Source organism: Trypanosoma brucei, chromosome 11 (genome assembly GCF_000210295.1).
Source record: "Trypanosoma brucei gambiense DAL972 chromosome 11, complete sequence".
Classification (NCBI taxonomy): domain Eukaryota; phylum Euglenozoa; class Kinetoplastea; order Trypanosomatida; family Trypanosomatidae; genus Trypanosoma; species Trypanosoma brucei.
Genome location: NC_026744.1, coordinates 2,655,348 through 2,680,701, shown reverse-complemented (window position 1 = coordinate 2,680,701; position 25,354 = coordinate 2,655,348). Strand labels below are relative to the sequence as shown.

Sequence of the window (25,354 nt, the reverse complement as noted above, 5' to 3'; positions counted from 1 at the left end):
AGGCAACGGTATGAAAAAAGTTGATTTTATTGTTGGAGCGCAAAAACAGCGTACGCAAATACAAATTTAAACAGCCAGCTACTTACGATGTAAGATTTAACTCTTGAATACACGGCTCCTGCAGAAGTGACAACATTCACCAAGATGTTGAGTGGTACATACCGTGTCACATACCGGAGGTGTTTATTTACGCACAAGCTAAGAAAAAATGCGGCTTATTTGATACCACCAATATGAAGCGTTTGCACACAAGCAGACAAGCACACATCAATGGCACGTATTGGCTGCTGTCGGCATCGCTGCCTACCCCTTAAGAGATGCATTTTAGAAGAAAACAAGTGCGTAGCCAATGACAGCAAGATGGATTGCTGAAGTACAATTTGAAGTAAAAAAATGATAATAACGATAACGATAGCTGCACATGACAGAACGAAGTGAAAACGTGCCCCCCCCCCTTCACGTCAGTGTCCCTTCACCGCAAATACACGCGGACTTTTCACTCACAATATCCTGCAACATATATATGTATATATATGTAACTGATACCTCACTTAAACCCTTACGCACCGATGGACATCGGCACACACTCGATAGCACCGCATTTGAAGCTTTGAAATATCTCCTGTGATGGTTTAAAAAAGGTACTCCGCCACAAGCACCTCTTCGGAGCCGTCCGGTCGCCCCACGACGAGGTGGCCCCACTCATTCAACTTCAAGGCGTGCAAAGGCATGGGGTCACGTCCCGTGGGTGTTCGCTTGTGAAGCACGAGGCTCTTGTCCATTGCCGCCTCAAATTGCTTAATTAGTTCAGGCCGTTTGAATCCCTGATCTGCAACAGCAGAGAAAAAGTTACGCCATACGGCTTCCGCCAACAACTGCGGTGTCACAGCCCCCTTTCCGAGTACCGAGGCAATCGAATTAACAGCATATGACGGCCGGCCTCCATCAGGTACAGGCGGAGCCACTTCGATGTTTATCCCAATCCCAACAATTAAGTGTTCTCCCTCGCACTCCGCAATGCTCCCACCGATTTTCTTTCCATCGTAAATGATGTCATTTGGCCATTTTACGTGTACAACAGCGCCTTCGACCAACTCCATAATAGCAGCGCGGCAAGCAAGGCCCGTGGCAAGCGGCAAAACAGGGAGGAATTCTGCTGCAACCAATGTAGTGGGAAGACACAACGAAAAATACATGTTTCCCCGCGGCGACGACCATTGCCTGCCTGTAGTGCCACGGCCTGAGGATTGGGACTCAGCTAACACTGCAAAAGGTTCGGTGTCCGATGGAGAGGCAGCCAGCATCTCTCGCACAACATCCATCGTCGACGAAACATCACCAACAAGATGAATCTTGGGTGTTAAAAAGACTGACATGTTTCCGCCAAAACGCTTAATCTTGAATTCTTCTTGCTTTGTTTAGATTACTCCCACCACTCCTCCACGTTTGTTGATACACGGTGTCGGTAAGAAGTGGTAGCGGTAAAACACTTAAACGATTCTTTGATGCCACGAATAAATAGTAAAAAAAAAAAAAAGTGAACGCTAATGCTGTATGATACGCGAGAACACAAGTCCAGAGTCTCCTTCTAGCTTTCTTCGCCTGCTCAAATATGCCCTTACGATAACCAACGAAAAGTCCCTCGTATGGACTAAACCGTTGCCACATTTGTGTAGGGAAAAAGCAGGCCAACAGACACCGCCTTGCAACGACAACCCTATCATCACTGACTCCACCACTGTGCAGAAGAACCCGTAACGGAATAAGTTTACTGCCATCAACAAAACACACGAAACATACCCCCCTCCCTTCATTACCGGATACTTGCGAAATAATGGGCTACAAAAACAAAATGACGTAAGCGAATGCAACGACGCGCCAGTCCCGAGTAGAGATAAATGTTAGGGAGGGGACGAGAAGTCCTGCTAACGAAATGGTGTAGGGAATCCCGGCTCATCCTGCCCATCAGCCACGCGGACGCGGAAACCTCTGAAGTTAATGCGAGAGCCGAGAGCCTTCGCGTTATGCGCGAGTGACTTCTGCCACGGTGGCAGGGCCTTTTCGGGGACGAACATCAGTCCGTCCGCGTTCTTACGCTCAAACTCCTCCAACTTCGCGCGGTCAGCAATTTCTTGACGGTCCTTCATGGTTGGTTTATACGGCTCACGGCGACGCATTAAAAGCATTTGGTTGTTTGTGATCTTGTGCCGTTTGACCAAGCGGCGGAATGCCATCGCTTCCAATCTGCACCGAAGGCTCCCTCCCCTTCTCTTCTACACCTCCTGTAAGACCTTCAAAGGAAGTAAAACACCTCGCCCACAGTTGGAAATATTATGAGGCACAAGAAGAAACAGAAAGGGGGAAAAGCGAAAGGAAGAGAAAATCGAATTTAAAAAAATGAACGGAGGCATGTGACGTCCCAACGAGGAAAAGGGGGGACAGAGAATCAACAAGAATAATATAGTAACAATAGCACTACTCGCAGAGAACAATTCGGTGCTTGCAGTGTCCACTTACACCATTTAAACTCTTCAAATTCTGTTAATGGAGAAACTTGCTTCGTGCATGAGCCGCACAACAACACTACAACTACCCCTCCGTGGGGGTCAAAGCATTCAAACGACACTAAACACAATCAATAACCAACAAGTGAACATCAACCCGAATGAACCAGTATTTAACAAAGAGTCAGAAAGGTCAATACCAATAATATATGTATTATTATAATGATAATAATAACAGTAGTAATGATAAAAGGGGAATCTCACCAGTGTCTGCTACCTCCAAAACAACCAAAGCACAGTACGACTCAACGGCACGTTCACTTGGCAACGCCCGCCCGCTCCCAAGTCAAGTGCGTAGGTGTTGTTAACTATCTCCTTCGCCGGGGAGTGCCACCGGTGGCTTCACCAATGCCGTGGAGGAAAACCGACCCAAGTTACGAAACAGGAAGAAAACAGTTGTGAGTAAAATGATGTGTACTACAAGTGCCGGGAGTGACGGCAAACTGCCCAGCGGGTGTCGACACACGTACTGCAGCTCGTCACCTAGGCGAACAACACGATATTTGAATAGTTTTGATTGCAAAAGCGCAAAGTCAGAGGTTAAGCTACTCGCCATGTCGATACCATTGGCGTCGCACTCCGCCAATGTCTCCTTAAATGACTTCCGCTCTGATGGCTCACGAAGGAAAGAACTCACGACCACACGCGCGACCAGCGGCGTTCGGCGCATCATCTTCCAAAGAAAGGAAGGTTGGGCCAATGAATTAAGTGAAATATATATATATATATTCGTCTACACGTGCGCCTAAGAAATCCTAGTGGGAACTTCAGCTGCAGTGACAAGGGGGAGACCACGGAGGGATTTGTAGAGGATATCAAAAAAACATGAGGGGAGAAAATAGAGGAGAAAAGTGTTATAGACTCCCATCCCTCGTTACTGGAAAAGCACCCATAACATGAACGAGATCATGTAACAGGGAAATAGAAGAAAAGAAAATGTCAAAAGGAAGTGAAAAATAAAAGCGGAAAGTATCGACACTGCTTTTCCCCAATCACCATGCAGCGATAAGACAGACTCCTTATTTCTGTGCGGCTTGATGGGCGGCGAGTCGCTCACGGCGCGCCTTCAGCGCAGCCTTCTGATTGTTCTTCCTCACACGTCGGGTGTTAACGAGGGCCGGCAGCCACCCACCGCGCTTCGAGTTGTACATGTACAACGGCAGCGGGGGTTTAATCCCATTGCGGTGGTTCTTCCGCGACTGGTTGTGATTGGTGTGGTTCTTCGACTTCGCCATGTTCGAGTATCAAATAACCTTCCTAAAGAATCGGCGCAGTTAAACAAAAGGAGGCGGGTGCCGACGTTTTGTTTGGTGGCGCACACGTGATAAATGCCAGATTGTGACAAACAGCGTGCGAGCAAAAAAAGAAAAACAAGTGAGAAAGGAGAGGAAGTTGGGAGGAATAACAACAACAGGTACACTAGCAACAAGATGAGGCACGAATGCATGTTTACAACTAAATGTAGCTAATGCAGCCCGGCCACAGAAATACGACTGTGACGGCACGCAAAAACAACCCAAGAGAACTGAAAGGGGCGTATGAAAGAGAAAATCACAGCAATACAGCAGCAAAATAGACAATGGGGCCATCAAGAACGTCACAACGCGCTTAACCATGCAGCGATAAGACAGACTCCTTACTTCTGTGCGGCTTGATGGGCGGCGAGTCGCTCACGGCGCGCCTTCAGCGCAGCCTTCTGATTGTTCTTCCTCACACGTCGGGTGTTAACGAGGGCCGGCAGCCACCCACCGCGCTTCGAGTTGTACATGTACAACGGCAGCGGGGGTTTAATCCCATTGCGGTGGTTCTTCCGCGACTGGTTGTGATTGGTGTGGTTCTTCGACTTCGCCATGGTTTGGCCCCTTCGTAGAAGGAAAAAAAGAAAAAGAGAAGAGAGAATAGGTGACTAAGTAAACTGGAGACAGAAAAATGGTAGTTATAAGAAGGGGTTGCGCAGGAGTGTTGACTGATGCGCACCACACGCATCAAATCCCCACCGCAAGGCAAAAGTTATAAGATAAAGTAAACCGAAAGAAGTGAAAACCCCCTACTTAACCCCCCTCTGTCGTGGTGCCGGGTACTTTCATTTCTGGAGAGAGCGATGACTCATCTTTTTTGCCCTAGAATCTACCAAACGGGTAAATAAGGGACGCAGGATGTACCCCAACTTGCCTACGAAGGGAGTTAGCACCTCTGATCGACCGCTCAACACGCCTTCCATACACTTCCCAACAGCTACATCCGGAGCCATGCCACGACGATGAGATGTCACGGGTGCACCATCACCTTTGATGAGTGTTGCCTTGCTGTGGAAATCGGTGTCGACGTACCCGGGACAAAAGAGAGTTATTGCCACTTCCGTCTCCCCACGCAACGCGTTCGCAAAGCCTTGTATGGCGTGTTTGGAAGCAGTGTAAGCACTACGCAGGACCGAGGGTAAAACGCCTGCCAGTGATGACACAACAATAACACGCGAGGGGTTGGCCGCCGAATGCGTTTCCTCCAACAATGAGAGAAGTCCCTGCAGTAGCCGCACGTTAGCGAAGTAATTAATCTGCATTACGGACTCGCACGTCTCGTAGAAGTGTACGCCGCTGGAAAAGGGAAGAATCGCACCGAGTCCAGCGTTGAGCACAAGATACCTGAACTGTCCATGGAGCCTTTTCTGCTCTATAATATCTCTCAGCCCAAAGCAAACTAAATTTGTTCCCTCTATCGTGTTCAAGTCAGCAACTACCATTTCTGCGCTTGGCGAACCCAATTCCACGCATGACGCTAACGCCGATCGAAGTGCATCGGCATCTCGCCCCACCAGTACGACGTGGCATCCAGCACGGGCGAAGTACCGAGCAAATTCCAACCCCATTCCAGACCCTCCACCAGTAATCAGTGCCACACTGCCAGGGACGAGTGGGTGGTAGTATAAGTGGCGGTAAAGCCGCCGATACAGGAAGGCAAGCAGCAATCTGGCAACCGTTAAACCAAAAAGTGCTTTGGCAGCGCTAGACCACGATAAGAGTTGCATGTTTATTCCTTTGTTCTTTTATTATTATTTTAACAAATTAGAGTCGTTTAACTTGGCAATCGGTGGTTACTCGTCACCTGAATTACCACAAACAAAGTTTTAGGGGCTGTGTAATCTTTAATATTTTGTCGCTGCACTTATGTGAAGCTCTGCAGCGGCCTCCCCCCCCCCCCTCTCTATCTCTGTGTCACTAACGGCACCCCGGATCCCACACGACGCGATAAAACAAATAACAATGACAACACACGTTGGCGTATGCATGTGAGGAGTGAAAGCACGAAGGGGTAAATGCACTCATGGGCATCAGGGCACCGCGTGGACATAGAGCCAGAAGAAACCCCAGACGGACACACGCAAAAGGGGGAAATAATCACTTGAGATCACCTTTCTCATGAATACACAAAGACACACGCATAAGCGGGCTGCTAAACGATCACCAACCACACACCACCGTTGTTGGCCTCCTTCACCCCAGCCCAACCGCCAGCTCCATGATGAAGGGACATGAAGGCTGCGGCAAAAAAAAAAAAGAAAGCATACCAATAGCAAAGATAAAAAAGTGTCGGTCTCTTCACTGAAGAAGCACTGTCTCTTTCAAAAGAACGAGCGTACGTCAAACAAGCAATAAATGACAATTAAGCTGCAGGTAAGGAAAAGGTTTAGAAAAGGTAAAGGTAAAGGAACCGAACAAAAAAGGAGGAAAGGTCCGAGCGGAATGCTTCAAAGTTCGATACACCTCTGGAACAGTAGCGACTTCACACAAACCGGCCCGAAGCCCTCCGGATACTGTTCATGGCCCACACAAAAAGCAACTGTTTGCGATTTTGGCTCAACTCACCCCACTTCCCTCAGTTCCCCTGCTTTCCTTCACAACTGGCCCTTCCTCTGCGTGTCAGCACCACTTGCAAGGAACAGACACCCATTCATGCGCCACCACAAAAGAAAAAAAAGTGAGCACAGGAGCCTCACACGGTGGCGTATCTCTCACACTCTTCCACTTTGGTTCTATGCACCCACAATTCACCACACTTGTCTTATGTTCTTCGTTACACACCGACGCCCCTCCAACCTATTTAATGAGATGTTTCACCCGCCTCTCCGTCCCCTTTACCCGGATCATCTTGCCTCCACGCCGTCCATGTCAATGCCTCCTGACCACGTCTACGGTACAATTCAATTTCCTGTTGCTTGAAGAACCGTTTGCCGTCAGCAGTTATCAGCACAAGATTTAGGAAGTACTGTACATTAACGCAATCTTGCACATTTTTGTAAGTTGGCGTAAGGTTGGGAATGCAATTCAGATACAACCGTATGGGAACTACCTCGCCCACAATAGGCGTGCCATCCATTATCTCAAACTTTTGCAATGTCTCCATGTTCACCGCCTCCGATTCACTGAGTGGGGGAACGACAGTTTCCTTCCTTACCACACCCACTTCGCCGTAGCGAATATCCATGTGGGTCACTTTAAAGGTCACCTTCCCCAAAACTCGTTCCTGGAGATGAAAGAACCTTTTATCGTACATAAACTCAATGTGTAGCATGTTAGTGACACCCACGTCCATGGTAGTGGAATTCGGACCAAAAACGGTCTCACGGAAGTAGCTCCTATGCCGTAGAGCGTCCGGCTGAGTATCGCTCAATACGGTGTCCACGCGAGTCACCCAAAACTCCATTTGTTCCGTGACATTCTTCAGCGGGCGATGGACGACCACACGGAGAACGTACATCACCCGTGCATTTATACCCCGGTAAGACTCGTGCTCCTTGAGCACAGTGAATGAGAACTCCAAAGGAGTGGCACCCTGCAGTGTGTCGGGTTCAAACCGCTTCACTTGTGTGATAAATTCAACTTTGTGGTCGCTTGCTTGAGGGAGCACGGCGTAGGCCAAAAGCATCACATCGACACCGTTGTGGCGGTAGGAGCCCTTGGGATTCAACATTACGCGGCCGTTAACTGGCTCTTCGCAAGAATAGCGGTAGAGCCGCTCACTTGTGTTGTCGCGAGGGTCGTGAACCCGCACCACATCAGATTCGCTTTTTCCGTCCAGAATTATCTTCACATCACAGCCATCCATCTTGCGGAAGAAGCGGCTGAAAAGCCCAGCGCCCCGCTCCTTTTCTTGGGGCCGCTCCCGCTCCAACATAACTAGTGGTTAAAATAAAACTTCGTCCACGATGCGGAGGTGGCGGTGGGGAACTGGAGTGTAAACCAGTCCACGAGGTAAAGGAACTGATAATAGGAATGGAGCGTAAGGCAGCAACTAGTACTCCGCTTTTCAGTCGTTGAGGCGAGCCGCACACAAAATTGAGGGGGGAAAGAAAAGAAACGTCCAAAACGTAGCGAAAAAAAGAGAGAAACTAGAAAACTCGCAAAACGTTCACAAACAGATGCATACATGCGCCGACACACATACATATGCATGTACCGCTGAGCGAACCGTCACCTCCACCAGTGGTGGGGAAGTGGAAAGAGAGAAAAGAGGGAGGAAAAGGAAAAAGAGACGAATTTTGTAGTAGTTGCCGCGGCCCTTATTGCACACTGCCGCTCAGCTCTGTTCCCAGCGGCAGCCAGAACACACGGCATCATGAGCCAACAGAGGTTGTTCCCACACATACCCGTGTGGAAAGCAACTCCACACAACACCGTAAGAAATGCCTAAGAGCAACGGCACCCATCAGACTGGCCCTGAACTGACCACTTCGTGTGTTGGGTTGGCGATGCAGGCGATAAGCCGTTATATGAAACCCCCCCCCATCGTCTTTGCAATAGTATTCACCAATGAAAGTGGAGAAGGTATGCAAGAAAATCATAAATGAAGAGGGCACGAAAAAGGCGGTAAAAACACTTCCCTACGCTCGTTTGTGTAACCAAGTGCCGCAGCGAAATCTCCACATACTTCCTCTAGTCGACTCGTTGCTGTTGACGCGTCGTAAAACTTCTTCGAGATGCTTCACACTTCCGCCGCGCCATCAGCAAGGGATGTACGGGAGGCGCATGTTGCGAAGCGCTAAGATTATTAAGAGGCAAAAAGGCAAAAGCACTCAATAAAAAGAAAAAGGGTGGGAAATCACAGACTACAATATAATCGTATCCCCACCGACAGTCCCTCCTCTCTGCACACGGACACAGACGCAGTCACACCCGGCAATCCTTCCACACCTGAGGAGGTAGAGAAAGTGAAATAGTCAACTAACAGTCCCACGAAGCATATTCAACCTTGCCACTAACTCGTCATCACTCTCCAACTCCCCTTCGTTCTCCGCTTCTTGCTCCTGTTGCACTTCTGGGAGCCTCGATGTACCAACCACTGTGCCCTCCATTTTCCCCTGCGTAACCTCCACCACAACCTTCTCAACTTCATCCTCCAGTTCCGTATCACTGATGTCCCCGTCCAATACATCGTCAATCGTGTCGTTCATCATTTCTTCAATCAACCCGGCTTTGGTCATCTCTCTTCCTAGTGACTGTATCGACTCGCGCACCTCGCGTATGTGCATCAATTGATTCATCTGTGTCATAACAACAGCGCTTGCCTCGATGCGCCCAGCAAGCTTAATCTGCGACACCTGTTGCTGCAGCTGCATAGAAATGGAGTTCATTTGAGTGCGTGCGGTATGGAGGCGCCTCACGGCTTTGCGAGAATGAATAATCTCCTTCGCCAACATCCGCAGAACCACAGTGTCACCTTTCTTTGCAGCCTGCCTGGCGGTTTGTTTCACCTTCATTTCCTCTCGTTGAATTTTTCTAATTTGAAGATCGAGCTTCCGCATTTCTGAGTTCAACTGTCGCCGCCACTCTTTGGCCTTTTCCTCGGGGGGCACCCTTTTGAACCACCCGGAAAACATCCACCTGGAAGCAGTTAAAAAAAAAGGATCAGAGCGAAACAGAAAGCAAACCGGTTGCCGTCGACGGACGCGTTGTTTTGACCGGAAACACGTGTGTACCTACTAGAAAGTAATCAACAAACGCTTGACCGTCGGCAACAGCCCTGTGCCGCACATTCCGACACAACAAGGATATAAAACCGACGATAAACAGAGAGGATGGTATGAGAACAGCGCAAGTTTAACACCACTTTGGTGACCAAAAATAAACCAGCTACAGAAACAGTATCCCAATAGTTTCCGCCTACACACGATGCTGCAAGCAATCAACACATAAACAATGGAAAAGGTACGTTGTAAAGTGTACACTTAACATTTCATTTAGATCAGTTTACGTGGATAGAGCACGGTTATATCAAGCATATCTGCATGCCTACAGGGTTACCCACTACGGTACAAGGGTTCCAGTCTCCTGAACTTCCCACCCTGCGGCCCTACACCTTGCCCTTTCCTCTTCCACCTCATCCCTATCACATACGCCACCGCTCACACTTTGAATATCTGAACCCATTCGGGTCGCTTGCACCACCAGCGGAGGCTGCAGTGTATAACAGTTGGGCACCGTTACGTAAGGTACACCACCAGCACCGTCACCCGCAGTCCTCAGCGTCATCATTGTATCCAATTGGTAAGTTACAGGGAAGCAAGCATCCAACAAGAGGCGGGCACCCCTGTGCGAAACCACGTAACAATTTGTTGTACGATGCATTTGTGGCACTCGACACACCCCCTCAGCCACTCGCAACTGCGGAGCCTGCCCCGCCGTGTCAAGACCGCTAACATATAGCAGCTCCCAGTCGCTTGGAACTTGCTTTGCACGAGCCTCGTATTTGTGATGAAAGTCTTGCGGGAACAAAGAATCGTCTTCCACAACAAGAACAGATCGATGACGACTCGCAGCGATCTGCGCCCACAACAATGCGTGGCTTAACGCGCATCCCACAGCCCCGGGATTCAAGTCCATCCCCCAAATACGGCGATGCTCAGGTTCCTGCAGACGAAGTAACCCGAGCCGCGAAATCAAACCGCATGCGTGTGCCTTCTGGAGATCAACATTCCTGCCATCTACTGCCGGAAACCGAACGTATTCCTCATGAAGGAAACCTGCGCGGCTCAACTGCTGCGTCGCAAACTCCCAGCGGTCTGGACGTCGGTCAAGGTTAATGACGTACACGGCATCAAACAACCGACCCGCAGCAAATGTAGAAGAATACCGGTAGCCCTCAGAAGTCACTGAGCTTTGGCGCATACTGCAACTCTTCCTGTTGCTTTGACAGGTAGCAAACATGCACATTCTTCTTGGTAGTGACATATTTCGTTGCTGTTGTCGCCGTTTTAGAGGGGGCCCCTTGCTATTTCCTGTCCCGTATGCAAGTCAGCATTCAGGACTGGAGCCACACACGTTTCAATAGTCGAGCGACACTACACCAACACTTCAAGGCCCCACCTACTATTAAACAAGGCACCCTACAAAATGGAGTAATAAGAATGGCAGCGTGACGATGAGTTTTTTTCTTGTTTTTATTATTTATTTATTTTTTTTGAAGTATGCAAAATAGTGGCAGAAACCACAGAAAAATAAAAGGGATAGTTAAATAGAAACGGGGGCGTAGCCACTGCAACACACACTTTCCCTCTTCCTCTTCCCTCCACCCAACTTTTGACAAAACAGCACAGAAACAGCTACTGACATGGCAATAGTACTAGTAAATAAACTGGTTTGCAAAGTCACTTCGCGAGCATTGTGTTTTATCCCTTCATCAAACAACCATATTTACACACGTGTGCACACAGACAATGCGTCTCGCTGCTCCTCTTCTTTTCTTGATTAGGTAACAACTCGCCGGATACATATTTTGATGTTCCTCCCCCCCTCCCCCCGTCATCGGGGGCAAACCTAAAGAGAAACAAATGATCAACCAGTTGGTTACACGCTAAAAAAAAAAAGAAAGACAAAAAATGAGGGTATAACACATCAACTCACTTTTGTGTAAAGTCGGAGGCTGCAGTACAGCCGAGTGCTTGTAGCTGCCACCGCATTCAACTAAGCGGATACCTTTCCCCCACCCCCGTAAGGCGTGGAGGGAGAAATAAAAAAAAAACGGTGACGGAACCACAACAAGTGCGATATCCTTCTACGCCTATTCAACTTCAAACACACCTAATTCACCTAGGTTCGATATCCTTGGGCACACATATCAATGCGTGACCTTTCAGCTTGCGCAAAAAAAAAAAAACTACCAAGAGGAGAAACGGATGGAAAAATAAAAACGCAAATGAAAAATAATCACTTATCCATAATATATTTGGGAGTAGTCACACAAGCTCTGCAGGGGCGAGCACCCAACATCAGTACACTCACAGTGTGGCAGAGCACACAAGCGCCGAAGTGGCGTGTGGCGACATTTTAACCCCAACCACGGCGTACGTTACACTCTTGAAAAAAAGTAATAAAGAATAGAAAAGGGGGAAAACAAACTCATTGCGTGCATTCACTTCTTTCGCAATAATTTTCTCCCACAGGTACACCTAACATTGTTTTACCCCCCCCCTCCAGCTCTTTTGCTTTAATTTCCTTTTTGTGACTTTTCCCTCCATCACCTATTCCCCCTTTTTCTTAGGGATTAAATCCTTTCAACACTGCTTCACTAGGTCAATTCCTTAACCACGTATATGCACACATCGCTTTTACAAATAAGAGAGAAAAACAAAAAGAAACTCGAAGCGTTCGTTCATTATAGTTGAAGTGCGTTATGTTCGCTTTGTTGTACTTGGTGCCTTTTTTTAGGAAAAAAAAAAAGGAGTTACTCCCCACGTTCACCCACCTATGAAGATCACATGCCTCTCCGCCTCATTCCCTTTCTTTTACTCAAACCATCCCTATTTTTTCGGCTTCCCACCAGGTGCTCAATTGGAAAGGAAGTGAGGTGGAGCGGCATATGTTCATACCAAAACGTAAAAAATAAAAATAAAAAAAAACAAAAACAAAAACGAAATCAACGGCAACCGGCTACCAAACTGGTAGACCCACATCATCCCCCTCCCTCTCATTATCAATCGCCGCTCCGATCGAACGCTAACATGTGAACAACAAATAAAAGCATAAAAGGGGGGAAACCCCACGGACCAAAGAAAGAAAATTTTACGTAACGAAAAAAGAAAAAAGTTAGCCATCCTCACACATTGACGGGAAGAAAAATAAAGGAGGATGAAAATAAGAAGAGGAAGAGGAGTGTGAAAGTACTGCATGTGGTATAATGCAGCACGAGCATCAGCTACTCTCCTCAGCTATATTTGTCACGCTACTGCGCTCCAAAAGGGAAAAAAACGATATTATGTCCTTTGTATACTCTTATTTACCTACGGGTTTTACCTCGCTCATTTTTTTTTCATTTACAAGCGCTCTTTTACATACCCACAGGGGTTTGTGCAACTTTTTCACTCGGCTAATGATGTCGTGTTTTTAGGTGCATCTGTGCTTGTGCTTGGATTACGCAGTTGCTTCCATTCGTTCGCGTGCACACACGACAGTTTTATGAATAGAAATTCTCCTTGTATCAATTCATCTATCTTAGACGTCTACAACAAGCACAAGGGAACCCGTCGCAGTAACGCGCCACTTTAACTGAAACCCCCACTCAGCCGAAATGTTAATACACCTCTCCTCGCCACGTGTCTTCAACCTCGTAATTTGCCACCTCGAAGCTGTCATTTTCTCCCTATTGTCTCCTTTTCTGTATACTGTGCTCGCAACCATTCCCCTCTCATCAACCGACATTCACTTTACTTAGTCTTTCATCTTGCTCCGCCCATAGTCATCTGCCCATTTTCTTTTCCACGGCGCATTCGCATCAGCCGTTCGGAGTTTATGAAAATACGCATTCGCAAATGTACCTCTCCTCGGCGTCGTGAGTGCTCTTGTAGGCCGTAGAAGGGGCAGCACTGATCGCACGCCCAGCATATCGCAGCTCTCGGGCTCCTCCCGTGTAGTACTCCACACGCGATTCAACGTGATAAAAGGCGCCTTGATTGCGTGGCTCCTCCTGTGCCCACATCAGCTCGACACCACTGTAATCCGCCAACAACTTCTGCACCTCAGCAACTGGGAATGGTGAGAGCTCCTCGATCCGCACAAGCGCCACGTCCCGTCCACAGTTGTTGGATTCACGGTACCTATTGAGGATGTGGTATATTTGCCCAGTGCACATCACGAGGCGACGCGCCTTCTCGGGTGGAACGGATGGGTCACCGATAACAGGTTGGAAACCGCCACTGGTTATTTGTTCCATGGATGACTCGTTCGGTGTGCGCAAGAACTGTTTCGAAAAGAATAACATAAGCGGCTTGCGGAAATTGCGACGGACGTGCCGGCGCAACAAGTGGAAGTACTGCGCCGGTGTGCTGGGGAACACAACCTCCATATTTACACGGTGGGCGCGCTCCTCAGGGGAGTACGCCGGAGTGTCCACGTCTTCTGCGACGGCTTGCAAGAACCTCTCAATGCGGCCGCTGCTGTGTTCCGCTCCGCGCCCATCGAATCCATGGGGAAGAGAAACGACGACCGCCTGCTGCTGATTCCATTTGGTTTCTCCACTGGAAAGGAATTGATCAAAAATAATGGCGGCTCCGTTAGCAAAGTCACCGAATTGTGCTTCCCACAAAACAAGCGCATTGGGGTCGTAAATGGCGTAACCGCTGGCATAACCCAGTACCCCATACTCATTGAGAGGGCTGTTAGTGATTATGAACGGTGCCTGGTCCTTCCTTATATGGGCGAGCGGCGTGTACGTGTCAACTTTGTTCTGGTCATGTAAAACTGCGTGTCTGTGCGAAAATGTGCCGCGCTCCACGTCCTGACCCATCACCCGTACATGAGTGCCCTCCAGTAATAGTGAACCAAAGGCAAGCGCTTCAGCAGCGCCCCAATCAATCTTTTCACCCTTCTCCAGAGACTGGACTCGCTGCTCGAGCACCGCCTTGAGTTTGGAATTAACCACAAACCCCTCCGGCACCCTTTTAAGCGAATCAATCACCGGTTGGAGACTTTCCCGCGCAACAGCGGTGGGCTCCAATGTCACTTCTCCGAGTTCATCTGAGTACTTCATGCCTCTCCACAGCTCAGGTATGCCGGACTTGAGGTAGTCGCTGTACCGTATATTCCCGACCTCACTCTGATATTTTCCGTAGTGATCCTTCTGCTCCTTGGCCTTGGCCGTCTGTTGCTCTTTGGTCACGACTCCCTCTTCAACAAGCTTTTCTGAGTAGCGGGCAAACACATCGGGTGTCGCGTGAACTCGCTTGTATAAGAGGGGCTGCGTGATAGTGGGATCGTCATTTTCGTTGTGTCCATACCGGCGATAGCACACCAGATCAATAACAACAGACTTGTTGAACCTTGAACGGAGGTCCACGGCGAACGCAAACACACGAGCGACATCCTCAGGACAATCACCATTTACATGGAAAATGGGACACTGAAAGGCACGGCCCAGGTCAGAGCAGTACGGACTGCTTCGGGAGCACCGGGGGTCCGTAGTGAAGCCAATCTGGTTGTTAACCACAACGTGAATAGTACCACCTGTCGTAAACTTGGGAACCTCACTGATGCACATCGTCTCGAATGTGACACCTTGCCCAGCAAAAGCAGCATCGCCGTGTATCTCCACGGGGAGTACCTTCGACTGCCCAGCGTCTCCGTGCTTGAGTTGTGCCGCCCTGGTGTACCCTTGCAAGACCGGGTTGACTGCCTCCAGATGTGATGGGTTGGCGAGCAATTCTGTAAACATCAACTTTCCATTGCGCATCTTCACCGTAGATTTGGCCCCAAGATGGTACTTCACATCGGATTGTACCTTAAATGGTTCCAGTTCAGGGGCCGTGATACCTACAAACTCTTTTAATATCACTGGGAATGACTTACCGATAACGTTATACAGTGTATTCAAACGACCACGATGTGCCATACCGAAATTAACCTTCTCAACACCGTGATCAGAGGCTGACTCCATGAGTGAACGCAAACCAACAATAAGTGACTCTGCGCCATCGCAACCGAACCTCTTCTGTGTGGTATACTTACGCTTGAAGAAATCTTCAAAGTGCACGGCGGAGGCAACAAGGTCCCACACCCACAGTTTCTCCTCCTTGGACAACGGGCGCCGCAGTGGATTGTGCTCAGTGTTATAACCCTCCACAACTTCACGGACGAAACGGACGACATTTGCATCATCAACGTGTCCTAATTCGCATCCCACGCGCCCACAGAAACACTTCGTCAAATGGTCGTGCAGCTCCTTGATAGTCATGGCCCTGCTGCTCGAGCTCATCGCGCCTCCCAATTGATCCATGAAACCCACACGTACGACACGGTCATGATCTTCCTTCGAAAAACCAAAGCTTTCAAGACCAAGGTGTACCCTCTCTCTGGGTTTAACCTGCGGGGAACGGTGAAGAGAGTCATCCTCAGCATCCAGAGGGTCAGTTCGAGCTGCAAGATGCCCGTAGTCCTCAAACGCTTGAATCATTAACGTCAGTCGCGCGCAGATATCCTGCGATTGTGCCACCTCCATCTTGTCCTCAGCTGAAGCTGGTACAACACGGATGGGTGAAGTTAGGAGTGGTCTCTCAAATGACTGCAGGTCCCTTGAGGAGAATACCTCATTCCACGATTCGTTCACGGAACTTTTATCTGCCTTCCAATTTTCGTACATCGATTCGATGTACCTAGCCGAGGTGCCGCTGAGAAAACTGTCGTTTTCATACAACAGTCGCCTGAGTGGGGCGTCGGACTGATGGCGTTGCTGCCGCTGAAGCACCGATGACACCGCTGCTACGACATTGGGCGAAACCACCGAACCGTTCACAGGACTGAGCCTTCGCATCATCGTTCAGAATTCAGTCACCTCGTCTCTTCTTTCTTTTTCGCTTCCTTAATTAATTTTTTCTAACTGTCCCCACACTGACAGTTGTTCCGTTATCAATGCTAATACCCAAGTGCAGTGCGAATCCGTGTCTGCTCGTTTGTGCGATCGCAAGATCCGTGTTCGCCGTCAACAAAAGTTTTGCGTAGGTTAACTTCCTAGTGGAAAACAAGAAAACGAGGAGAGGGGGTTAAATGAAGACATATGATTACACTGCATGGTTCGCGGTAACATGCTGAACAACAGAATGAGGAAAGGGAAGCGAAGCGGAAATTTAAAATTTTGGATACTACAAGGGAGACTAGCACAAACGGAAAGCTACCTTAGAAAAGACAATCAATAATCTTATGTCCAGGTGCAGCTCAAAAGGCCCTTCGGTCGGCCCCTTCCTTCGCCTGAGGGACGGGGGTTAATTGTGTACCCTTACACGGAGTTGTTAAAGCTGTCCCTACGAACAGCTCGACGTCACAAAAAGTTCCGACAAGTAAAAACCTAGGACTAGGGGGGAAAATTGCGTGTGTGTGGGGGGGGGGGCATCAGTACCACCTTCCAGGCAATGTTACTCCCAGTGCATCTCACAATGCAGAGTAACATTCTTACATGTGTAAGTTGCGACTCACGCGCCAAGACCCTTCCTACCAGATCTTACAAGAGCGTTGTTAAACTGCTCCTCCAGTTCGCCGTTGATCCGCTTTATAGTGGTTTTGTCAGGTGCAAATGTGTTGTGATGGGACCCTTCATTCCTCCGTCCACCCATGAGTCGCGCAAATTTGTCGCGTTTCTTCGCATTGTCATCGAAGACATGCGCCTTTGCGTACTGGCCGAGATCCACGCTGACGTTATCAGACTCCTCCTTTTCAGCCTTTCCCGTGTCGTCCTTGCTCTCTCGTTCCCGTTTCCGACTAGGCCTTTCCGAATCCTGTTGTTCATATTCCAAACTCTGGCCTTTCTCAACTACGGGGTGGGGAAGAAACACCCGCAGCAGTCGCCTAGCACTCTTGGCGGCTTGTGCCAAATCCGCAGGTGAACCGGATGTCTCCAATTCCTTCAAGGCACTCAAAGCTAAAAGCAGAAGGGCGTCCTGCCGTGAGGTGAGCTCTTCAGACTGCACCCCGCGCGAATCGGCGAGCCCAACAGCGAACTCGCGCAGCTCTCTTGCTACCGACTTAAGGGAGCTCATGAACTGCAAGTACGTGAAAAAACTCGAAGGCGCACCCCAGAGCCCTAGACCTTTCCTCTATATCCCTCCTCCACTTGCTGCTGTTTCCATAAAGATCACGTGACGCATCGAATAAAAACAAAAAAGAGGGAAAGTAGAACTAAAAATAGAGAAAGGCCAAATAAGCCGCTCCAAGGACCCAATTACCTGGAGGCCCCTTCCTCGAGAACATCACCTACCCGGGAAAGCACGCGAACAGCCACCCCTGCGCAGAAGAGGCGGTGGGGCGTTATTCTAACTGTGATCTCGGACACTCCCCATACACACACCACCCCTCAACTCTGGATGCACATGATGAACAAGGAGCCATAGCACATCGGAGAATGTGGCACAGCTATCAGCCAACGACGGCCGCACATAAACATACAAACCGAAGCGCCTCCGGGTGCCTCAATTCACCTCATGTTCCTCTCGCTTGGGACAGATCGGTCGAAGCCGCGACAAATCCATTGACATAGCGGGAGAGGCGGCGGCCGGAGCGGTTAATGCTACCTTCCCCCTCGCCTGAGCCACCACACGATCACGCAACTCCGACTCCTCAAGTCCCTTGTACTCTTCACGCCTTGTGCGCATCCGTTCATACAACGCTCTCTGGTCATCGTAGCTTATCCTCGGCTCCGTGCTTGGGGGAACACTGTCCTTTGGATGCACTTTAACCGTCAGCCGGCTCTTCTCATTTTTGCCAGAGTATCTTGCGATAGTGTCCTCCATCAACTTCCCACAGAACCACAGACCTGCCTTGTCTTCCTTCTGCTGCTCATGTGACTTCCACTGGGGGTCCAGAATGGCACGGCAGTGGTAAACAGCGAGGCGGCGGTCCTCATCAAGGTTGGGGTCATCATGCAATTGATAGAGCCGATCCACTGCGGCACTCCGCCCACCCTCTGGAACACAGCACTCCTCGGGGTACAGCCGTTCGGTCAGCTCGCGCAAACGGTCGGCATATTGATCAAATTCCTCTAAACTGACGGGCACGACCCTGTCCTTTAGCCGCGCACTGGTTGACTCGATTATGGCGCCGTACTCCGTTAAAAGTGCAGAGTAGCTATTGGCACCACCATCCCCAGGACCCTCATCAACTACCTCCACCCGTTTCTTGCACCTAGCCTCGTCGAGCAACTCACGAGCAGAAAGTAGTATCAACTTCACTAGGTGACGGCTATTTTGAATGTGGCAAAGGTTCCTAGCTAGATCAGGGTAAATGGCTGTAGCAGCTGTGCATTCGTAGACAAACTCATCGGGAAATGTCGTACCCTTAACACTCAGTAAGACCATCTGTTTATCGTGTCCCTAAACGAGCACAATGAACGAAGGCGAAAAAAAAAAAAACATCGTGCACAGATACAAGTATAACTGAACGCTCCACGCTGGTAGAGAATCAAAACAACACACAAGGAAATGCTTGCAGTGCTGTAAATGCAGAGTTAAATCGTAGTGTGTGCAGGGGGAATAGTGCATTATTGTTACAGAACTGAAAGACAGGCAAACACTACAAGTCATGTCGGCAGAGATAAACTAGGTCTTTCCCGAGCGACGTCCGGTCAAGTAGATGACCTTTAGACACAGAAGTCAACGGTGATGAAGCAACTCCACGCGCGGAGCGGTCAAGACCAACTCGAAGCGCCTTCAGCCACCGCAGAGCTCTGGTTGCATGCTCAACCCGTTGCTCTGCCAGCGCTCCAGTACCACTGCACAACTGGAACACGGCGCGTAGCACAAGCAGGTGGGCTTCCTTGCAGCCAGTGAGCAACTCTTCCACGGAGTTCACTTGCTCAACAGAGCAGTTGTACAGGTAATCCATGAAAAACGACATTGCTCGATCCCATTGATCGTCCAGAGGGTCTTCTAACTGTAGATCAACAACAGCGAGGCTAAACAGTTCTGCGAAAGCCTCGTCGACGTCCACATCACCACTAGCAACACGCAACCGCTCTGTTAGAGATTGCAAGAACCCAAAGCCCTTCTGGAGAACTAGCAGGCGCAAGGAGAGGAGCGCCTCACCGCGACTGCGTTCGTCAGTGCTATGCGAAAGAATGTTAACGGCAGCAACGCCGATACCGTCAATGGGCAGCTCACTCCCGCTCCAATCCATAGCGTCACAAAAGGTAGTCCAAAGCTGCACATCGGCTTCTACCTCCACCAGTGACGGCTGCGCAGACGGAATGAAGTAGCAGTTACCCATAACAGCCCGCACTGCGTAGCAGGTAAGTAACTTCGGAAGAGTCAACGCCTCCATCACACCATCGGTATTAGCGTAGTACCGCGTCAACATGTGGAAGTCCTCTACAAATCCATAGAGGTGCCGCACCGCAATCATCCATAATTTCAGCACGTCTCGCTGACCCTCCGCGGTGCTTGAGAGACGCCAGCTCCGTAAGGCGCTTATCGTGGACTCGTAAAAGGCAAAAAAGAGTGCATCTCCACCGCTCTCGGTCTCACGCAGCCGGACGACACAAGCTAGACGCAGCACAAGCGACAAGCGTTGGAGCTGTGGGCTGTGATCCAAAGTATTTCCCGCCGACACCGCGGTGTCTGGCCCTAGAAGGTGGACGAGCTTCCGAACAACGAGCCGAACAAATGCGGGAAAAACGTCGACATCAATGTGCATGGCTTCAACAGTTTCATTCCACAGCGCGGTCATAGGGGGGGTTAACAGAGCCTTTCTTAGAAAGTGTTCCACCACATAAGTCGCAACAACATTAACATCCGAGTTGCAAAAGTTCATCAATTCCCGACGAAGAACATCAACTTTGCTCAAGTCTGTTTTCTTTAGTAGAGCCAAGTAATCCTCAATGGGCTCACTGCCAAAATTCACCTCTGACTTCTTCGGTCGCTCCGACAAAGTTGAAAAGCTTGTGAAAAGTGAGGAGGTACTTGCCTGATTACACTTCTCCGCAGCGGCACGCTTAACAGCAGCCGCTGATTCACTTTTCGCCGCTCTTCGTTTCTTGGGGGCAGAAACGGCACTTCGCGCCACCGGGGCTTGCGGTCTGCTCAACACCGCTGCGCCTCGGGCGGGAACCACCGAGCCGGAAACGACCCCAACCACTTCCTCCTTCGGCTGATCATTTTGGCCATGTGGTTGTAGCTGGTGTTTACCCTCACTGACCTGCTGCTTTTGCTTTTGCTCGGCTCGGTTACGTGTACCCGTGGCAGCACTACGCCTATGTTTGTCGGGATTGCTAATGTCTGTGGCAGCCACACGGCTTTGGTTGTCATCACTTCCATGGCACCCCACCCGGCATTCGAGTTCATCGATCATGGTGCGGAATTGATCAATGATCTCGTGCAAAGTCCTTGAACCAACGGCAACGGGTGGAGTGGTGGTGTCGGCTACAGGCACTTGCACGGTAGCAGCTACTGTGGTAGTAGATGACCGCTCCTCAAGCTGGCGTTGCAAACCTTCACAATGCTTCTTGTGCTTTTCAACTTCTTCATAAGCCTTGGAAAAAACAATTTTGTACGCCTCTTCACGCTCGCAAACCTCAACAACAAATGACTCAAAGACGGACTTCAGACGCTTGTACTCCTCCCTTGCCCGTCGCTGCTCATTTACTGAGTTTTCTAACTCTTCCGTACGCCGACGTAGCTCTTCCTTCAATTTTTTCACAACACCCGAGTTGCTCTCCGCCTTTTCCTTATCTGGAATAGAGTTTGGGACGGTTCTTTTTGCTAAACTACCGCTTCCGGTAGGCTGAAGCTCAGTCTGGATACGTTCCGTTGTGGCAGTCCGAATCGTATCCCTTCTCCGCTTTATTGCGCGTTGTGCCTCCTCCAACTCTTCCCTGGAAAGTAAAAGGGGGTCCATGTCCTCTTTATGGGCAGTAATAACGTACTCTCCCTCACTTGTTCCGGAGGTTTTACCTCCCTTGAACGTCCTTGCCTCAACGTAAGGTGAGAAAACGTGGAATATGAAGAAGACAAGTTTAAAAGCGTATTGAAAGTCGGAGCATGACAACTGCTTAATGTGTCTGTGTTAAGGACATAGGCACAAACGAAGTTAAAAGGGGGGTATAAAGGGCAACTGTGAAACTACTATACTGCTCGTCAAGTGCCAACTCAGCACCCTTGTGAGCAAAGCACAGAAAGCTAGGCTATGGCACCCGCAGCATCACTATCGGCACCGTCACTACAGTTACCTCCCGCAGCAGGGGACGCAGAGATGCTGATTTCAGTCATGCTGCTGGACCCACACACATCTTCTGGAGGCCGTCTGAGGTCACCCGCAGAAGTGGTGGTGTCGTTGAGTCGCTGGAGTTCCTCCTCCAACAGCTCATCAAAGAGTCGTTTATAAGTAGTCAGGTGTAACTCATACTGTCGCTTGAACGCCTCACCTTTTGACTTCCACAGTTCTTCGAGTTTGTGATCGCTGCCCCTCGCCGACTGTGGAATTTTTCTTTCCTGCTTCGTGCTTCGATTGACTTGAACGAGAGCACAGCGCCGTTGTTGATCCTCAACGGCGTCACTCGCCCGCAACAATTCCTTCTCGGCTTCATCCACACACTTCTCCAACTCTGAAAGGATCACATCCTTTTCGTCCATAACAAAGCTCCACGCGACGAGCTCATCTACAGCTCGGATGAGTTTCTGGATGCGAATATTGTCCATCATTTTAGCTACGTTCCCGTCCTGCCCAACACCCTCCGTCATGGTGATGCGCCTCTGGTTATCCACTCTCCGTGTTCACACTGCGACACCACTCTGATATGATACCAATTTTCCCCAGGGAGTGGGGGGGGGGGACACTCGACCACGGGGGCTTACTAAACACAAATAAGGGAAAACAACAACGAAAATGAACAAAGTTAGGAATGGAATATTTTCATTCCCATCCCAGCACAGCACAGCACATGCCCAGAACCCCAGACAAGGTACAGTTCGCATCTGACAAGCAAGCTCAGAAGCCAAACACGAATTCAGAACCTATCTTGACTGCGTTGCATTAGACTACGTCACCACTGAAGTGGTAACGCCCCACCACGGGCAACCACCATACCCTTAGGCGACATTCCTACCAACAACCCTAATACATTGGTCTCGAAACAATGAACAAGAAGTAATATCCTACGCGGGAACACATGCTCACGTACATATGAATGCATGTTTACGCTCATGTGTATCCATATGGGCGACATTTCATCTTTATGAATACGTTCACATTCGACAGGTGAGGACAAAAGCTTGGTGGGGTGAAGAATAAGCGAATAAACGTCCAATTTCATACGCTATTTCCGCCGTTAGCATCCACCTTTCGGCAAACACTGTCGCACTCCTAACTACTACTATGCGACATCCCCAGGTTTCTTCATGCGTGTACGGAACAGCCAATCGTCATAGATCTTCCGCTTTTCTTCCACAAAGTTCTCTGGATATGGTGTCTCACGGATAGCCGCGTTCCCCGTGAGCGCCATGTACAGCAGAGTCTGATTAAGCTCCTCCATCCGAGACATGGCAAATCCCTTATGATAAAGATGGCGACAATTCTTGGCGGCGTTGTACTGTCCTTCCTTCACTAGACACCGCATAGCCATTTCGTTAACCAAGTTCGCGTGCGCCACGTACACATCGCGCTCACGTTCCATCCAGTTCTTGTAGGCCAGGTAATGATAGTAGTCGTTGTATTTCCCGTCTACGGGAGGTGGAACCTTGGCGTTCACGTATTTAATCCGCGGCCACCTCCATGAGGCCCACCAGTATTCCTCAGGACAAGGATTTGGGCGAGTATATGCGTCTACGTAGTTACGAGGAAGCAGTGGTGACGGGGGGCTTGTCACATAGTCCAACCAGCTCCTGTATTTTCGCTCCGCACGACTCCCTAAAAGCGGCATGTCGGGGTCCTGTCCAAATTGCAGCTGCATCACACGCGAAAAACGTTCAAAGACACTACGTGGAGGGGGCATCGGCCTGTCGCTGTCAAAAGCAGGGAGATTTTCCGTGTACTCCTTTGACGCCATTGACGGCACCGGAATGCGCTCAAACGGAGGGCGCTCACCGCCGAATGACGTAAAAGAGGTGTCATGGTCATCGATGTCATGGTCGCGCGCGACGGTCATCACTTCAACGGACTGACACACGCGCCCAACGTGATAATGGGGAACAGGTAACCGTCACTCGTCCTAGCAACAGCGCTCCCCGCAAAAGCCAGAAAACGACACCTAAAACTCTCCAAATGGTAAGTGCACATACCCATAAGTAAGTGTGACAAGGCAACGAGGACAACAAAGGCGTAAGATGTCAATGCTACCGTTGGACACAGATAAAACACACTGAAACCAGAGCACACGTGTCAACAGCGGTCCCACCAACGCCGGAAGTAAAGCAATGTGTTACATAACCCGTAAACAAACGAAAAAACAAGTTTAAACATCATTACCGCAACCGTCTACAGCACCGATACTCCGTTAATAAAAGAAAAAAAAATCAGGCAACACAAAAACACGCCCAACCACAGAGCACCAGTACCAAAGGTATTGGAAGCTTCGGTGCATTACAGCAAAAATGGAGCCACCCAAAGCAAATAAAGATTGATGCGCACCACCCCACCTCTTACAGTTATATGGAAAGGGTTGGAGATAGCACAAAAGTTCAATTTCGTTCTTCTTTTACAAGGGGTTCTCCGCACACAAGCATAAACACCACTAACATGTGTCACCCAATTCAGAATAATGTTCCAAAACAAAACAAAAAGAGCAATAACTCAAAATGCGGCAACCAACACTAAACAAAAACACTAACCACAACAGCGACAAGACAATGCAACTACCGACGGTGAGCTTAGCTCACCCACAAAGAATTTCTCCACAATTTATAATACCCAATCACAAAACAATAAGAGATCGGCATCATGTCCATCAAATATATATATATATATATCAAACATCCGAATCGACACATAAAAGGAATGGTAAATACGCCTACGTACACAACGGCACATGAAGCAAAAAGGACTACGCATTACAACAATAAAAGGACAGCTTAAACACCGAACATAGGCAGAAATCACACTAAATACTTTCATACAGTATTTCACAACATAAATGCATCAACACCATAAACACAAGAACATTATCAATTCCCATCAGCGATTACCTAAACCACTAACTTCCTACAAAAAAAAAAAGGAAAATGAGAGAAGTGTAACAAGAAAAAAAAAGAAAAAAAACATATACTATACATATATATATATATATATTATACATGAAAAGTCAAAAAAACACACATATATCTAAAAATATAAAAATATAAAAAAAACAGCAAAGAAAAAATCACTACAAACCACCTCGAAGACGAAGCACAAGATGCAGTGTCGACTCCTTCTGAATGTTGTAGTCCGCAAGCGTGCGGCCCTCCTCCAACTGTTTACCAGCAAAAATCAGTCGCTGCTGATCCGGAGGGATACCCTCCTTATCTTGGATCTTGGCCTTTACGTTCTCAATGGTGTCACTGGCTTCGACCTCCAGAGCAATGGTTTTACCGGTAAGAGTTTTCACGAAGATCTGCATACCACCTCGAAGACGAAGCACAAGATGCAGTGTCGACTCCTTCTGAATGTTGTAGTCCGCAAGCGTGCGGCCCTCCTCCAACTGTTTACCAGCAAAAATCAGTCGCTGCTGATCCGGAGGGATACCCTCCTTATCTTGGATCTTGGCCTTTACGTTCTCAATGGTGTCACTGGCTTCGACCTCCAGAGCAATGGTTTTACCGGTAAGAGTTTTCACGAAGATCTGCATACCACCTC

At 49.0% G+C, this 25,354-nt stretch overlaps 16 protein-coding genes across 16 annotated transcripts; all 16 read right to left on the bottom strand.

The window, feature by feature from the left end:
- Nucleotides 1-632: 632 nt before the first annotated feature.
- On the bottom strand, nucleotides 633-1,376 carry TbgDal_XI11300 (Biotin--acetyl-CoA-carboxylase ligase, putative; the record flags this gene model as incomplete). The annotated part of the gene is made up of 1 exon (XM_011781973.1): nucleotides 633-1,376. The coding sequence occupies one exon, from the start codon at nucleotides 1,374-1,376 to the stop codon at nucleotides 633-635; it is 744 nt and encodes a 247-aa protein (XP_011780275.1).
- Nucleotides 1,377-1,925: 549 nt separating this feature from the next.
- On the bottom strand, nucleotides 1,926-2,234 carry TbgDal_XI11290 (hypothetical protein, conserved; the record flags this gene model as incomplete). Its single annotated transcript, XM_011781972.1, has 1 exon — nucleotides 1,926-2,234. One exon carries the CDS (start codon nucleotides 2,232-2,234, stop codon nucleotides 1,926-1,928), a length of 309 nt encoding a protein of 102 aa, XP_011780274.1.
- Nucleotides 2,235-2,868: 634 nt separating this feature from the next.
- TbgDal_XI11280 (hypothetical protein, conserved) lies at nucleotides 2,869-3,237 on the bottom strand (the record flags this gene model as incomplete). The annotated part of the gene is made up of 1 exon (XM_011781971.1): nucleotides 2,869-3,237. One exon carries the CDS (start codon nucleotides 3,235-3,237, stop codon nucleotides 2,869-2,871), a length of 369 nt encoding a protein of 122 aa, XP_011780273.1.
- Nucleotides 3,238-3,583: 346 nt separating this feature from the next.
- TbgDal_XI11270 (60S ribosomal protein L29, putative) lies at nucleotides 3,584-3,799 on the bottom strand (the record flags this gene model as incomplete). Its single annotated transcript, XM_011781970.1, has 1 exon — nucleotides 3,584-3,799. One exon carries the CDS (start codon nucleotides 3,797-3,799, stop codon nucleotides 3,584-3,586), a length of 216 nt encoding a protein of 71 aa, XP_011780272.1.
- Nucleotides 3,800-4,200: 401 nt separating this feature from the next.
- Nucleotides 4,201-4,416, bottom strand: TbgDal_XI11260 (60S ribosomal protein L29, putative; the record flags this gene model as incomplete). Its single annotated transcript, XM_011781969.1, has 1 exon — nucleotides 4,201-4,416. The coding sequence occupies one exon, from the start codon at nucleotides 4,414-4,416 to the stop codon at nucleotides 4,201-4,203; it is 216 nt and encodes a 71-aa protein (XP_011780271.1).
- Nucleotides 4,417-4,647: 231 nt separating this feature from the next.
- Nucleotides 4,648-5,589, bottom strand: TbgDal_XI11250 (short-chain dehydrogenase, putative; the record flags this gene model as incomplete). Its single annotated transcript, XM_011781968.1, has 1 exon — nucleotides 4,648-5,589. The coding sequence occupies one exon, from the start codon at nucleotides 5,587-5,589 to the stop codon at nucleotides 4,648-4,650; it is 942 nt and encodes a 313-aa protein (XP_011780270.1).
- Nucleotides 5,590-6,662: 1,073 nt separating this feature from the next.
- Nucleotides 6,663-7,736, bottom strand: TbgDal_XI11240 (vacuolar sorting-associated protein-like,putative; the record flags this gene model as incomplete). Its single annotated transcript, XM_011781967.1, has 1 exon — nucleotides 6,663-7,736. One exon carries the CDS (start codon nucleotides 7,734-7,736, stop codon nucleotides 6,663-6,665), a length of 1,074 nt encoding a protein of 357 aa, XP_011780269.1.
- A 1,042-nt stretch (nucleotides 7,737-8,778) lies between these two features.
- Nucleotides 8,779-9,438, bottom strand: TbgDal_XI11230 (SNF7-like protein, putative; the record flags this gene model as incomplete). The annotated part of the gene is made up of 1 exon (XM_011781966.1): nucleotides 8,779-9,438. One exon carries the CDS (start codon nucleotides 9,436-9,438, stop codon nucleotides 8,779-8,781), a length of 660 nt encoding a protein of 219 aa, XP_011780268.1.
- Nucleotides 9,439-9,865: 427 nt separating this feature from the next.
- Nucleotides 9,866-10,789, bottom strand: TbgDal_XI11220 (glycosyl transferase-like protein, putative; the record flags this gene model as incomplete). Its single annotated transcript, XM_011781965.1, has 1 exon — nucleotides 9,866-10,789. The coding sequence occupies one exon, from the start codon at nucleotides 10,787-10,789 to the stop codon at nucleotides 9,866-9,868; it is 924 nt and encodes a 307-aa protein (XP_011780267.1).
- A 1,631-nt stretch (nucleotides 10,790-12,420) lies between these two features.
- Nucleotides 12,421-12,726, bottom strand: TbgDal_XI11210 (hypothetical protein, unlikely; the record flags this gene model as incomplete). Its single annotated transcript, XM_011781964.1, has 1 exon — nucleotides 12,421-12,726. The coding sequence occupies one exon, from the start codon at nucleotides 12,724-12,726 to the stop codon at nucleotides 12,421-12,423; it is 306 nt and encodes a 101-aa protein (XP_011780266.1).
- Nucleotides 12,727-13,343: 617 nt separating this feature from the next.
- TbgDal_XI11200 (2-oxoglutarate dehydrogenase E1 component,putative) lies at nucleotides 13,344-16,361 on the bottom strand (the record flags this gene model as incomplete). The annotated part of the gene is made up of 1 exon (XM_011781963.1): nucleotides 13,344-16,361. One exon carries the CDS (start codon nucleotides 16,359-16,361, stop codon nucleotides 13,344-13,346), a length of 3,018 nt encoding a protein of 1,005 aa, XP_011780265.1.
- Nucleotides 16,362-17,013: 652 nt separating this feature from the next.
- Nucleotides 17,014-17,577, bottom strand: TbgDal_XI11190 (hypothetical protein, conserved; the record flags this gene model as incomplete). Its single annotated transcript, XM_011781962.1, has 1 exon — nucleotides 17,014-17,577. One exon carries the CDS (start codon nucleotides 17,575-17,577, stop codon nucleotides 17,014-17,016), a length of 564 nt encoding a protein of 187 aa, XP_011780264.1.
- A 429-nt stretch (nucleotides 17,578-18,006) lies between these two features.
- TbgDal_XI11180 (hypothetical protein, conserved) lies at nucleotides 18,007-18,891 on the bottom strand (the record flags this gene model as incomplete). Its single annotated transcript, XM_011781961.1, has 1 exon — nucleotides 18,007-18,891. One exon carries the CDS (start codon nucleotides 18,889-18,891, stop codon nucleotides 18,007-18,009), a length of 885 nt encoding a protein of 294 aa, XP_011780263.1.
- Nucleotides 18,892-19,105: 214 nt separating this feature from the next.
- On the bottom strand, nucleotides 19,106-21,424 carry TbgDal_XI11170 (hypothetical protein, conserved; the record flags this gene model as incomplete). Its single annotated transcript, XM_011781960.1, has 1 exon — nucleotides 19,106-21,424. One exon carries the CDS (start codon nucleotides 21,422-21,424, stop codon nucleotides 19,106-19,108), a length of 2,319 nt encoding a protein of 772 aa, XP_011780262.1.
- A 281-nt stretch (nucleotides 21,425-21,705) lies between these two features.
- Nucleotides 21,706-22,266, bottom strand: TbgDal_XI11160 (hypothetical protein, conserved; the record flags this gene model as incomplete). Its single annotated transcript, XM_011781959.1, has 1 exon — nucleotides 21,706-22,266. The coding sequence occupies one exon, from the start codon at nucleotides 22,264-22,266 to the stop codon at nucleotides 21,706-21,708; it is 561 nt and encodes a 186-aa protein (XP_011780261.1).
- A 632-nt stretch (nucleotides 22,267-22,898) lies between these two features.
- TbgDal_XI11150 (hypothetical protein, conserved) lies at nucleotides 22,899-23,669 on the bottom strand (the record flags this gene model as incomplete). Its single annotated transcript, XM_011781958.1, has 1 exon — nucleotides 22,899-23,669. The coding sequence occupies one exon, from the start codon at nucleotides 23,667-23,669 to the stop codon at nucleotides 22,899-22,901; it is 771 nt and encodes a 256-aa protein (XP_011780260.1).
- Between the last annotated feature and the right edge of the window lie 1,685 nt (nucleotides 23,670-25,354).